At 37.3% G+C, this 15,005-nt stretch overlaps 1 protein-coding gene across 1 annotated transcript in view; it reads left to right on the top strand.

Annotated features, from left to right (window-relative positions):
* esama (endothelial cell adhesion molecule a) overlaps window positions 1–15,005 on the top strand; it is a 39,110-nt gene that overhangs the window by 19,281 nt on the left and 4,824 nt on the right. Inside the window, exons 2-4 of the mRNA XM_026941822.3 lie at window positions 12,082–12,221; window positions 12,623–12,818; window positions 14,093–14,248. Coding sequence (XP_026797623.3) covers window positions 12,082–12,221; window positions 12,623–12,818; window positions 14,093–14,248 — 492 coding nt within the window. The remainder of the gene's footprint in view (window positions 1–12,081; window positions 12,222–12,622; window positions 12,819–14,092; window positions 14,249–15,005) is intronic.

Raw genomic sequence — 15,005 nt, 5'->3', positions numbered from 1 at the left:
CATAGATTAAAGAAGAAGAAGAATTTTGATTGCCTCAAGAAGTCCAGATCAGCTCAAATAACTGTGATTAGGCAAATGTAATATTTTTGACAACTGAAGAGTGAAAAACCTGGGAGTGTTTGAAACACACAATAAAGACACTGTTATATCCCACATGCTTTTGGTCATCTCTCCTCATGTTTTGTGTACACACAGTTGACCATTATGAAATCTGATAAGATCAGGTTGTGTGTGTATGTTTCAGACCCACATGTCCTTTCCATTGTGTACCTTAAATTACACACACAATCTCACTGAATAGCATTACTACATACATGCTTACTTGCACAGGAAATAGTAGACTGTTTCCAGCAAATGAGTGCACTCTCCAAGAGAAAAAAAAAATCAAGCAGCCAGACTAAAATAACCTGATGCAGTGAAATTCACAAACTTGTCACAGCAGCTCCTGAGGGTTTGACTTCTCCAGTCCTAGTGATTGCCTGTCACTATGGAAGTCCATCGCAGAAGTCCTGCCTCTCCGTATCATTAGAGAATTTCTGTTACCTTGGGTTTTGACTGTTTTTGCTCACAAGTGTACTTTTTTTTTATGTGTTTTGGATTGTTTGCCTATTACACAGGTCTGTGCCCTGATTTCTTTTTTTTTTTACCTTGATTTTTCATCCAGTTTGCATTTTCTAACATTTCTAACATCTGCATAACTCTGCAGTTGGATCAACGTCTGCCCCATGTTACAAATCTTGAGTTTTAACATAAATAAAGCATGTATGCAGTACATTTAAACCTGATGCACCCACACCCACATTTCTTTTATGTGTTTAGCAGGGTTTAACGGATACATAATCCTTTTCCCTAATGTTGCTTTCAAGTGAGGGAAATATATATTTATACTGTCCAGGTGTGTGTTGCAGAGTTTCCTCTGCGCAGATTCACTTCTGTTTAGGTCAGAAGTGCACTATGTGTACGTGTCTTTTTGAGGGAAATTCACCTAAGGAAACCTTGCTTCAAAGCACACAGAGTTGAAAGCATCCTGAAAACCTGTTGCTTATCTGCAAGCAGTTTTAGCAAAGGTCACGGGCTGTTAATGGAAATTTGTGACTAGGGCTACATCAAATATTTAATGTTTTGGCAATTTTAAAATTTCTAAAAAAAAAAAACCATAAAAACACATTGAATGACTGAATGACGTGTGTGGGTGTGGAGGTGTGTGTGGGTGTGTGACTGATATTGACTATTAATCCTCTAACTTCCATTGACTTACCTTATTGCCAGACTGTGTGCTCTACCTTCTTGGACCACAGCAAGACAGATCACACTTCTATAAGAATGCACTCGTTTGAATGTGTTATCATTTCTATTGTATTCTTTATATACGAAGGAACAGGAACTCCAAAGAAATGGATTTAAAAAATTGCTGATGTGATGAACCTTTCTGTCAGGAGACATATATTTAGCATTTACAGAAGGAGTCTGCAGTGTCAGCTAAGCTGTAACTTTAAGTTTTCTGACATGGACAGTGTGCTTTGGCATTTCCAGTTTCTCAGCAGCATGACAAGCTGCATTTTATTTTTCAACAGAGAGAGAGGGAACAACTGTTTATAGCTTCTATAGCGTAAGTCTCACAGACATTCCACAACATTAAACATAACTATAAATGAATAAAATATACATGTTTTTCTGTAACAAAGAAGAATATTGGCAAATTGCTGTGGTAGAAGAGGAATAAAACACTTCAGTATGTGCTTTGGGGCAGCATCATGCCACCCTGACATTGATTATTTTCCAATAATAGCACAGCCTGTTGTGTGGTGCCAGTAAAATCTTTTACCTCAGAGCACTCACGTTTTTGTAGTTAGCGTAGTGTCTTGTGTATTGAAAAGATGGTCGGCAAAACAGTGGAAACAGAAACAAGTTTGGGGAAATGGTAACATTCAGTGTAGTCTATACAAACATAAATTAGCCTGGCACCACAACAACGATAACAACAACAACAACAGCTTACATGAGTGAACAGAACTTACATGAGAGAGAGCTCTGTAAGACAAGTTGAACTCGTTAATGTATCCATTAATGACATTATATTTAAACATAATTTGTAAGTGTTAAAATGGCTTATATTTAAAGCCATGTTTTAGATATTTAATATGATGCTATTTAGAGCCATGTTTTAGATATATAATATGAGGTAACAGTAAAAAAAAAAAGTTTCTTATACTGCTCTGGTCTGTTTGAATTCATTGATGAAATTGAATTCACGTAAATAACTATTATTATAACTATTACAGAGACTGCAAAGTTTAGAGCGCATTCTGCTGCAAATATGAACCTTATATGAGCATATCGTTTATGCCCATGTTCTTTTGTTCATCGTTTATTATTCATACCACAAAAACAGCATTAACATGAAAGGTAGTCTCCTCATAAGGGTGGAAGTAACAGCTATCCTTTGATAAGGCAGAATAAAACTCAGTGAAAAAGTTGTTCATTAAAATGTATCTTGATAATCATCTATAATTTAATTAGCGTTTCTGTTACCTTTGTGTAATTTTAACATTTAAGCACTTTCTGCCTTGTCTATCATTTGGCATGGGTCATTTTTATTGCTAGTGCCCTGCTCTTATTCTATCAGCTATTTTATACTGTAATAACTTTGAAGATTTTTTTTGTACTACTGTTTTATTCAATTATTACAACAAATCAAGTTTTGATTCCTTTGAATCCTTAGAATATGCAAATATTCAGGACAGTATTTGGTTGAGTAATCAAAATAATTGATATTTGTAGTGTTGTTTATGACATGACCAGTTTGAGCCGTGAGTATGGCTGAAGGAGCAGGAAGACAGAAATGTATGAATGAGAAGAGAATGATCAGAATAAGTGTGCTCGTTGCAGGAAATAGCTTTCCGGAATTATTATTTGTCATGGTAGTGCCAACCGGTGCAGAGCTACACTACCCATCAGCCCCAGCATGTCACGTGCCTCACTAATCACTCTCATGTGTGTCTCATTAAGCCTTGTTAGCTCCACTGTTTAAGTTCTAGTTTTCCTGCGTCTCACTGGCAAGCTTTTGTTGTAGTTGTGTTGTCGCCGTGTGTTGTCGCCGTGTGTTGTCGCCGTGTGTTGTCACCGTGTGTTGTCGCTTTTTGTTTGTATATCTCTTGCCCCAGTTCCACAGTTCATGTTTATGGTTCTTGTTTTCACGGTGTTTTTTGTTTTTTTGTTGTACGTTGGATCTGCCTTCATCTCCATTCCGTGACATTCTACCAAAGGTGCATCTCATTCGATATAATTGCTAGAGATTAAAAATGGATGAGTGTTCATGACACACATCTACCTCAGCTGAACGGTTTCTCACTATTAAAGGTTAGAGCTCTGACATGAAGGAATACAGGATTCTTTCATTTTTTTGTTTTCTGTTTGCACTGGGTGCATACGAAGTGATTATGCTCAAATGCCTGAAGAATCTTGCAAGCTTATGAACACGGTTCATGTATGTGTTATGAAGTTTCATCCTTCAGAGCACCTGGCAGTGATACAGGATGATGTTGATCACTGATGGAGATTCTGATGGAGAGCTAGTGAGTTCTCCTTCCCTGAATACCATGGTCAGGTTGGGTCACTTGAAATGAAACAGATAGAAATAACTACAACAATATTAACTTTAATCAGTGATTTAAACAAGAACTGTATTAGTGGTGTCTAAATATATCGTACCATTTTTGTTGTTGTACCTCATGGGCATATTTCTGCCTGTTTTGGCATGTCCAAATCTAGATTGTGTCAGGACTTATAAGGTGCTATAATGCCTTATTTCATGTCACTGGGGATCAGTCAGTTATGTCAGTTATGTCCAAAGTTGATGCTTTAGGAATGCAGCCAAGAAAAGTGTCACCCAACAAATTAATATTCTTCCATAAACAGTACTTCATCATTATGTGCTGTTTACCAGAACAAAATAAAACGAGTTTAGAATAGTCAATAATACATACCACTGAATGGAGTTTGGCTTCACTAAATGTGGAAAACTGTAAATGGAAAGTACATTATTGATTCAGTACAAAAACATTTTAGATTTCCAAACATTAATTTCAGAGACACTGTTCGGACAAAAAAACATAATGAAGGCTGCTGGGTTTTGCTGCAAAAATAAGAAGCAAGTGTGAAAGTCAAAGTCTCCAGAAGAACTGTGGCTGGTTCTGCAAGATGCTCAGTAACACTTACAGCTCATTTCCTTATAAAACTGCACATATTGTACCTGAGACTACTATTTTTTTTTAAAGCGAAGGATCGTCACACCAAATATTGACTTTGTTTCATTTATTACTGTTTACTGCTCTTTATTAGTATTTTTTTAAATGTAGAAACATTTAATTTCATCATTTTTGAAGGCATTTTTGCTCTACAGCATTTCTTTGCATGTGCCTAAGACTTTTGCACAGTACTGTATGTGTGTTAGTTTGGGCGTGCTACAGTATCTACATCCTTTTGTTTCTGTTTGTCTCTGTTGACCTTTGAGCTAATCACAAGTCACACACTAAGCAGCTTCAAACACAACGACCTCTGATTATTTCAAGCCAAACACAATACCTCACAGTTCCCGTCACCATTGAACCTCTGAAAGATTTCTTTCCTTCCTTTCACCTTTTAGCCTCTCTAAGAGCCTACTGTGGACTGTTTTTAGGCTTGTTGTTAGCGAATTTATCATCTGTTTGTTCAGTTGCTTGTGTGAAACAGGTTTCACAGAGAACTGACTACTCAGGGACGGATGTTTTACACAGAAGTGTCCCCAAATCGATTTGACAGCATGTGGGAAACACGCTGTGAGATTATAAGAACAAATATAATCCATCTTCATCATGCCAAGCATGTCTTTGCTTTGGCTTTGCTATTTTTGTTAAGCATTACGTTACACCACTTTAGATTATTTTGGCATAGTTACTTTTATCACCCATGTGAAAATATAGTAAATACTGTATTCTTATCTGAGATCTTTGTTTATTTACATGACCTATAAATGAAAAGCCCAGCCTATAAAGTAATGCCTTTACCTCTCTATAAGATGTGAGGTATAAGGTTTGTGTGTCAGAAATGATCACATTTTGGTGGGTCATGTAATACATGCTGTAATCCTGGCAAAACTCATCATCTTAATCCTGGGTGTCCTGAGTAGATTGCATCACCTGCCATTCTCCAGTGCTCTACAGATTGAGCTCAAAGCTGTCATTTTTAGACAGAGATGGACGCACGTACTGAGGTGTCTCACAGAGTACCGATCTAAGTCAGGAATAAAACACAATGGTATGTGCTGTTATAGGAAAATAATCAGTCATGGGATGGTGTGATGATGCTGTCACCACCCTGAAGTTCATTTAAAAAAAAAAAAAAAAAAAAAAGAACAGATCAGTAATAAAACCTGATTGCCTGAGCCATTTTGTAAAATAGTCAATACATGTGACCACGACATCACAATAATTGAATTCTGTTTTAATGCACCAGGTTTTAAACCAGTAAAGCCATTACACTATTAGTTGCAGTTTGACCTGTTGCAGCACATTAGAAATTAAACTTGGTTTGAACAACTGGTGTGAAGAGATGTACAGAACTGAGAAAAAGGCAAAAATAGTAAGACATGCTGAAATTAATCATGAGAAGGCAGAAATATTAGAAAAACTAAGAAATGAAAAGGGAGCAGTGAAGTAGTTGCTATTTCACTGCAAGACAGCTGGCAACCACTGTGCAGCTGTGCAGGAACGTTCTGAGAAACGTATGGAGGCGAGGGAAATCATTGCTGTAACTGGCCACCGAAGTGAAACATCTCTACAGTCGTACTGGCACCCAAACTATGATGAGCAGAGATTCTGGAGCAGCATCCTTTCTCACACCGAGTTATCAAATCACAGTTGCTGAGAACACAAGCACCTCCAGCACACAAGCAAAGTGCAAGTCATGAAGTCTCCAAATTAATATAAAAACTAATCCTAATCATTAAGACATTGTTCCGTTGTCTTTGACCGTTATGTTGCTAAGCAATCTAAGGCTGTGTGATTTAATCATGGATAATCACTGTAATGCACACCCTCTTGTGGATTATCACTTTTATAACAGCACATTATTCCTCTTAAGTGACAGCAATGTTTATATATTAAAGAAGGAAATGTCATACTTTTTATCTGTTTATAGTTATGTTTCATTTTGTGGAACATCTGTGGAACAAGTTAGTTGGGCTAGTGCCAGTGTTGCTAGTCTTTTAGTTTGCTAGCTATTCCTGAAAACCTCTGTTATATAATAAGGATTTGTATCCACATGGGTGTGTCCATGGTTGTGTGTATGTATATGTGTTTATGTGTGATGCTTGCTATTTTTGAACTAATATCCCAAGCATTGTTTTTTACCTCTAAGTGCAGGTCGTTCCTGTCTCAAAGGAAGCAAGGAAGGGGCAGGAACACATGGGGTTAAGACTTCATTCCTGCTGTTCCTCACTTCCAGCTGCATGTAGACATTGCCCTTATCAAACCTGTAGCCTTACAGTGTTCTGTTATCTCAGGACTTGACCATTTACTCTAGTATTAGTAGGATTGATGGCTGAAGTTCTAAATCCCGTGCGTTCTACACATAAGCAAGGAGCAAGTCCCAACATAAGCAAGTTCCTACATTAATCAGTGTTTATTTTCTCCCTTTTTTCCTGAAAGTATTTGCTTGACCTTGTCTTCGCATTTTAGTCCAGTGTGATCTACAGTATATCATAAGCTCTGGTTTTTGGATGCTCGGTAGTAACCCAGAGCCAAATCTGTTTTCGTATTAGTGTGACATGCAGGACTGGTGTAATCAGATTTCCCTGCACACTCATTACTGCTTCAATTAACTACTGACTCCTCAACTACTCCAGATCGGATGCTTATCTGCTCTCTGAAATGACAAATCAGTCCTTTGCAGCCTCACACTGAGGTCTAAGCTCTCTTGCATGCCACTCACACACACACACGCACGCACGCATGCACACACACACACACACACACACTTCCTCCTGAAGAGTCTCACCCTACAATTAAACAAAATCCTCATAAATATATCTCAGAAGAACTGTCCCACTGTGATGTCTGTAATTATGATGTGTGTGTATGTGTGTGGCAAATGGGTCTTTTCTGTTTATCTGATAATTAGCATCTTTGCTTTTTCATTCTTTGAACGGATTTGACCAAAGAAGGAAGGCAAGCCTGGCTGAACTTGTCTTCTTGCCTTTCTGACCATCCTCCAGTTAATAGAAGGGAATATTAAGAAACTAAAAATATTTACAAATACGAAAAACAGGAAATAAACTTTAAATAAATGTTTTGTGATTCTGCTAAGTGTCTCAATAACGCCAGGGTTACCAATGAGTGATATAAGAGCTGGTGTAATGTGATAATATAATTCTGGTTATGTGTCAGCATTCTCAAACACCCTAGAGAGTTTCCTGGAACAGAGATACTACTAAAGGTAGTAAAGTTCTATGCAAGTGGTTCTTGAATCTGAGATTGCTGTTAAAATGACTCCTAGACTGACATAGTTCTGATATAAGAAATCTAAATCCACAGATATGTTTTTTCTGTACATTTAAATTTCTAATTATTTAGACTGGGTGCCGTAATTATATCGTTATTTCAGTAATCAGTAATTATATCGTTTCCTTTGTTAAATAACAACACATCAGTTTATTATTAGTCTTAGCGTATGTGGAATGTCTGCCAAACAAGTCCATGTAAATGAGTTTTTACTGTAGAAATGGTAGGTATTAGAGTGCATTAATCAGTAATAAAAGGGCACTACTGTCAGAGCCGTGCTGTTAGAGAAAATTAATCAACACCTTCTAACCAGTCAGATTTGAGAATTCATCAGCACTGTGGTATAAGTGGGTTTAGATAATAATTTAATTGGATAAACTTTTCAATATCAATGCAGAGCCATATATCAGTTACTGTTTTTTTTTCTATAAATGATCCATAGATGTAAGTGCAGTATACATTCAACTCCCCAAACATTACACTGGGGAAGATGATTAAACCTTGATCCAGAATAGAAATGTATCTTTGCATTTGCTGATATCTCTCTACTGCTATCAGTTATCATATTGGGTGTGAAGTAGATTTTAAAGGATTGGCCTTTGTATTCTGAACTCAAGTGTCTGGAGAAGGAGATGACATAATTTTGATCCATTGTTTTTATTTTATTGTTTTGATAAAATCTGCTAGTCTCCACCCAACACTCAAAGCACTCCTCTAGCCACTCATACACAACTGCATTCCTGTTAGAGTAAATGACTTTAATCTGTACTGCTCCTACAATTAGGACTTTGGTCCACAGGATATACTGTCAGTATTGTATCTGTAATGCTCTTTTATCACAGTACTATATATAAACCACTGCTACAGTAAAAACTAGCACAAAATGTGTCAGCAAGGTGTTGGGTGTTGCCAGAACAGCTTCAGTGCACCTTGGTCTAGCTTCTACATGTCTCTGGAATTGTGCTGGAGAGATCAACGCTGCTCTTCCAAGATATTCCTTCAGTGGGTGTTTTTGTTCACTGTGGTGCAGAGTGCTGTCTAATCACTGATCTAAAAACTACCAAGTAATATTTAATTGGGTTAAGATCTGGTGAAAGTGAAGTCCAGAGCATGTTATTTACAATTGTTTCACCGTTGGATAAAGATGATCTGTCAGAAGAATTTTGTATTGATTCGGAATGACAAGTAAGGCCAGATCCTACCAGCAAAATGTTCCCTACACCATAACACAGCCATAGGTTTATTCCTTTAATTTGTCACCAATAGATGTTGTAGAATAGAATAGAGCTATATAATTCAGACCCCACAATTCAGACCCCACGTTTGATCCACAAACATTTCTAAGTTAACTGGAGTCTTAACCTCATTGCAGAGGCATACAGGTTTTAGGATACATTATGGAGGTATGTAGGGCAAATCCCAATGATGTCAATCTTCCCTGGATTAATGACCACAAGACAGCCTCAAAGGATCAATGATTCACCAGAGTATTTTATATTTTTGTATCAGGTGCTTTCCTTTTGCATAGCAGTTCCCGTTTTTGATGGTGTGCATGACCCAGTAAATGTGAGGTGTGTTTTATATGGTCCTTTTTCTCATTTTCATGAAGCATTGACTGTATATATGCTGTATATATATTTAAATGATTTAAATATCATCCTATAGTGGATACTTTTTGAGAGGTTCATAATTAATTGTGAATCAATACACAGTTTTTCCACTTTGTCAGTGGTACTGTGAATCAATCTTATGCATGACCCATTACCTTACACCCATACAATCAAACAGACATGAAACTTTTGTATTTGTTTGTTCTTCATTTACACAGATGTGTAGCTGTGAGCTGTGGCTCTAAACTGATACGCTAGTGCTTATTATTTTTCCAAGAGTATCCTAAAGCAGGGGTTGTTAAAGTTTTTTGCAGCCATCTATTCAAATATCAGATTCTTTATTTAAATGTGTACACTGTATTGGCTATTTATTGAAGTCAAAAAGTTTTTTATTCCTGACCCTTCAACCAGCAGATCCCATTCGGTCCAACTTGACATTATTTGTAGGCTAACTAACTTGCTTATTGAGGTTTGGTTTAAACCCATTCAATTGAAGTGACCACTTGAACAGACTAATAACCATAACAACTTAATAATAAACATAACTTTAGATTTTCACCACTGTAAGTAAACATGGAGCCCCAGGCTATGCTTCACAGATGCCAATTTAAGAACCACTGTCCTAAAGGTTATTAATATAGCAAAACATCACAGTTGATTGATTTCCTTGTTTTCTTGTTGTATGTAGTTCTATTACAGTTAAATAAGGAAGTGATTAACAATAGATCTCACAATGTTTCTGTTTGACAGTCAATGTGTCATTTCTTCCAGACAAGAGTGACTGAAATAAAATAAACACAACATGTTTTAGCCTCCACCCTGAAAGTAATTTGTACATGTCACTAATGTAATACAGATTTGATCCACCTGCTGCTGTGAGTCGACTAACAACTACACACCAAAAGGTGAATGGGCAGATAACAGTCTCTCTCTCTCTCTCTCTCTCTCTCTCTCTCTCTCTCTCTCTCTCTCTTTCTTTCTTTCATTTCCTTTCCTAGTGGCAGACTTATTTTATCCTTATCTTCTTGCGTTCTTGCCGTGTAGCATAGCTAAGGATGAGTCCTCCATTATACAAGAGATTGCCACAAAATGTCCTTCGTTCCACATGGATTACCATATCTCTCTTTATGTCATCCTCACCGCTGAACACCCTCATTCTTCTTCATCTCCATCTTTATCTTTCTCCAGGAGCTTTTGGAGCTTCTACTTTTTGTTTGGTTTTTTTTTTTTTTTTTTTTTTTTTTTTTTTTTTATATACTTTTCTCTGTATTCTATTCTGTTTTCTGTGTTTATCTACGTCTCTTATGTAGTGCAAGTAGTTCATTTTTCCTCCTCATTGAAGCACACTTGTCATACACATTTAATTTGCCCAGTTTCAAAGAACTGGTTTGAGTTGCTAGAATTGAATCAGAATGGTGAAATATATAACCATTTGTGATAACAAGTAAAGTTGTGCAGTAGAAAGTACAAAACAACCATTGTATTTAGTTTAGACCTCAAGGGGAGCATTGAATCATTATATATTATATCTCAGTGTGAAAAGCATTAAATGTGTATTGGGATTCTTGTAACAGATGGATATTGTATATGTTATGCATGTTTGGCAATCATTATTATGAGCAAGAATGAAATTGGAATGCCAAAAGTCATTTTGCGGGTCATTAGATAAGCTAATGTGATAGACTGGAGTAAATTAGATTAGCACTCAGACTGATGTGACATATCATTAAAGAGCTGTGATAATGGGTGATCATTAGTAGCTTTAGGATTAGCCGGATGTCTTGCACTTGACTTTTCACTGTCCAATCAGTGTTACTCCTTGTCGCATATAGAGTTTTCTCTACTGTTTTGACACTCTGGCATTTAAAAAAAAATTGCCAGGATTATGACTCAGGTCTCATTGTGGTAGGTGACACATCTACCTCTGAGGCAGCAGTGTGAGTCACCTTCCCGTAAAAAAAAAATAAAAATCTTGTAAGAGGTGGTTCTGTAGGCAGAAACGCCTTTTTGATGAGAGAGGTCAGAGGAGAATGGCCAGACAAGTTTGAGCTGACAGCAAGGCTACAGTAACTCAGATAACTATTCTTTACAACTGTGGTAAGCAAAAGAGTATGTCCAGACTTACATGTTGAACCTTGAGGTGTATGGGCTTCAACAGAACCACATCAACATCCACTTATTTATGTGAAGCAGTCATGTCAACATGGACCAGAATCTCAAAGGAACATGTCCAATATGTTTGATGAAAAATTAAGGCTGTTGTACCCAGTATTAGTATAGTGTGTGTAGTAGTATAGAATGTATGTTTGCCTAGAGTGTCTCAAATCAAGTGGTAATGTATAAGGCAGCTGCTTTGATTTAAATACAATAAATATAGTGGAGAGATAAAAATGCAGAGATTCATCATTTTGTACTAGTTAACGTTACACATATTCAAAACTCGTATTCTCTCCTTTTTGGGAGAATTGTCTGTTCTGGCAGAGTTTTCACACATTCAATACACACTCAATAAACACACATATAAACACACATCTCTACACACAAAAATATGGATGAAATGATACTAGTCCCTAGAGTGAAAGTTACCTTTAAAACATTAGCAATACAGTCACAGGAAAGCATTGTGAGCTTATGATGCCTAGAAAGCTGACATGAGTTGACTTTTTCTGCCCTCATGAGGTGATTGATGTGTAATACAATACCTTATTTTTAATGCACATTATGAAAGATGGCAACAGCATTGTTTATACATTTTGATGTTTATCTTATTTTGCAGAAAATCATAAGAATGTATAATAAATAATGGAGAAGAAGAAAAATGTGCTGCAGCCCAGCATTTTTTTTTTTTTTGCAAGAGTGTTCTGTAAATTACATTCTCTGTCTCTCTTTCCGTCAGTCTCCCCATATCTCATTGTTCCTGTCTCTTTCTTTAGGTCTTCTGGCCCAGCTTGAGTTGCCCCAGACAAATGTGGTGGTGATTCAGGGGCAGACGGCAGTCCTTCAGGCCTCATACATAGGAGGTGACCCCAGTTCGGCCACCATCATCTGGACCTATTTGGATCAATCTGAAATAGTGAGTAACTTGTGGCTTTTTTTTTTGGTCATGAAGAAAGTCATGCATCATCTTGGACATAAGTGAAGTGACCAGCTGAAAGGAAGAAAATAAAATAAGCAAGGAAATTTGGGTTTTGGATTTTCAACCCTTTGATGCATATTTAAAATTGATTTGTAACACACTAGGTAGTTCATACCTCTCAATATTAATTCTGACACCAAGTAATTGTCAGTCTTCAAATCATGACATTTGGTGTACCTTGGGTTGATGTGGAAATGGCACAGAAATTATAACAGAAAATGACAGCATTTTATGAATTGTATAGATTTCATTTTCACTTATTTTTTTGTCTTCTTTTTGTTTGCCTGTCTCTCTTGTCTCTCTTGTCTCTCTCTCTCTCTCTCTCTCTCTCTCTGTAGATCATTCGCTATAATAATGGGCTCGAAATCGGCACTCAGTATAAAGGCAGAGTGGGCTTTGTCCATCCAATGCCCAGTAACAATCTGTCAATCTACATCAATAACACATCCGAGTCGGATTCGGGAGTATATATTTGCCAGGTTTTATCTTCCGGTATTGCTGGATTTGTGAAGCAGCTGACGCTTAATGTGACGGGTGAGTACAAGTGAAGAGAGCCACTTGCACTTGTGATCCAATCACCTCAGACAGATCTTAATATTATGTCTGAAAGGAGCCTAGGTGACACAGAGAAATGAAAATGAACATGTCCATACAGTGCAACATACAAGCTTACTTTGTGAGAACAGAACTGTTCCTATTTTTGTCTAGAGCTCATGGAGTGTACAATGCTATAACAGCAATGCCCCTGAAGGCACTGTACATATACAGTACATTTAAATTTACATATATGTTCAAACTCAAATTACATATATTCCTTTATGTTGTTTGGGTAATTAAGGGCATTTAACTTTGTGTCATCCTATGCAGACATGGAACATAATACAGGTGTGGACAAATCATAAATTAGCTAGCCCACTGGAGAAGTGAAAGCTCTAATGTGCTACCCAGTCTCACGTTTTTGTTTGCCTGGAAACCTAATTGACTAGGCAAAAACATGGTAGCTTACATAATATAATAATGTATAGCCAGCTAGTTTGCTAGTTACGTGCATTAATTTAGACTAAAGAAAATGAATAACTGTATGATTATTATCCTCTTCTAGCAAAGATTCTAAAGTAGCACGACATGTTTGCCAGTAAGTCATTGGCCAGTGTTTTGGGTAGATTGTGAGATTGTGGTTCTGTCCTCACAATGCACAAAATATATAATTTGAATCTGGCTAACATCTTTATTTTTTTGTCGAAGATGATGTGACTGCATGTTGCACTAGCAGAAGAGTTATATGGTGGCTTAGTGCTGCACTTTATTTTGCTTGATTTGATCAGTGTTTTCACATTACCTGCATGTTCCTGATTATGAAAAGGTTGTCTGTTATCTTTGCATGCTAATTAATATGCCAACTAAAATTCGTTCCACCATTCTTGTGCCTCTACTGATGTGTGTAGTGCAGCAGATGGTGGGATTTGGAAGCATGTGCTATTGTTACAGCAACAGTGTGTGTTAAATCACCATGAAGCACGTTATGTTCAAACATACATACAAAATGAAAGATTTTGTTTTGTGAAAGTCTTTAATGAATAGGAATTTTTTCATTTTTCATTTCATTCATTTTTTCAATAGGAAGTCTTGAACTGACTTTTCCACCAAGAAAATACAAATAAAAAACTAATAGCCCAGACAAAAATATCTGCTTGTCCGTGCGCCTGGGCTAGTGATTTGTCCACCCCGATAATATATTCTGAAGATGATTCAGTGCTCAAATTCTATTTTTATCTTGGTGTTATCATTTGTCTCCCTGTATCTTGCAGTTCCTCCTGCCATGCCCATTTGTAAGCTGCAGGGAAAGCCAGAAGTCAAAGCTAATGTCACACTCAGCTGCTTCTCCAGCTCTGGCAAACCTGTACCCAAATACAAGTGGTCCAAAACCAGCCCAACCTCTGAGTTCTTCTTCTCCCCGATGCTCAGTAAGTGCTTCATACCGATCAGATCATCACTAGTCACGATTACATGGACACTTTTTGTGTCAATCGGAATGAAATCAATCAGATTGATTAACCGATCGCAGTGTTTACAAGAACGCTGAATAAAGTAATAGGGTTGATATGTGCATTTACGTGACAGAATCGGATTTGATCTTCTGACATGCGCACAGTGCACGAATACACGTTTCCCGCCGTTCCAACATGCAGATACTAGCAGCCACTCTCTTGCCATTGCTTGTTTTTTTTCGCTTTAAAAAGCAGACTTAACATTTGCCTATTTCAGCTGCTAATTAGAAGACGACGAGCGTGTGATGTTTTGTGCGGTGCTGCGTGTAGTTATCAAGCAATTAAAATGCCCCTTCCCGAGCCCAGAACAAGGCATCTGTGGAAGAGGGTCCGAAGCAAGGACTGGTGGGACAACGTCGTCTTGCACCACTTCACAGACGGGGAGCGTCATACGACATTACGTGATTTGTACGTCATTGCACAGGCACAGAGCTATCTGGTCTCATTTTCAATCCGATGAAGTGTTTACATGTCCTCTCCATCGGATTAGAAAAGGTTTAAACCACCCCTTACGATCTGAATGAAACTTTAATCGGTTTTGGCCAATTCATTCCGATTGACGTGTTTACATGTGACTTTTTAAATCTGATTGTGCTTCTAGTCCAATTACGATCGGATTATTAGTGTCCATGTAAACGCAGCTACTGTTTGCTATAACATTGAATACTTGTGG

The sequence above is a fragment of the Pangasianodon hypophthalmus genome, chromosome 17, assembly GCF_027358585.1.
Source record: "Pangasianodon hypophthalmus isolate fPanHyp1 chromosome 17, fPanHyp1.pri, whole genome shotgun sequence".
Lineage (NCBI taxonomy): Eukaryota > Metazoa > Chordata > Actinopteri > Siluriformes > Pangasiidae > Pangasianodon > Pangasianodon hypophthalmus.
Note: the sequence above shows the minus strand (reverse complement) of the source record. Positions and strands in the feature narration are given on the sequence as shown.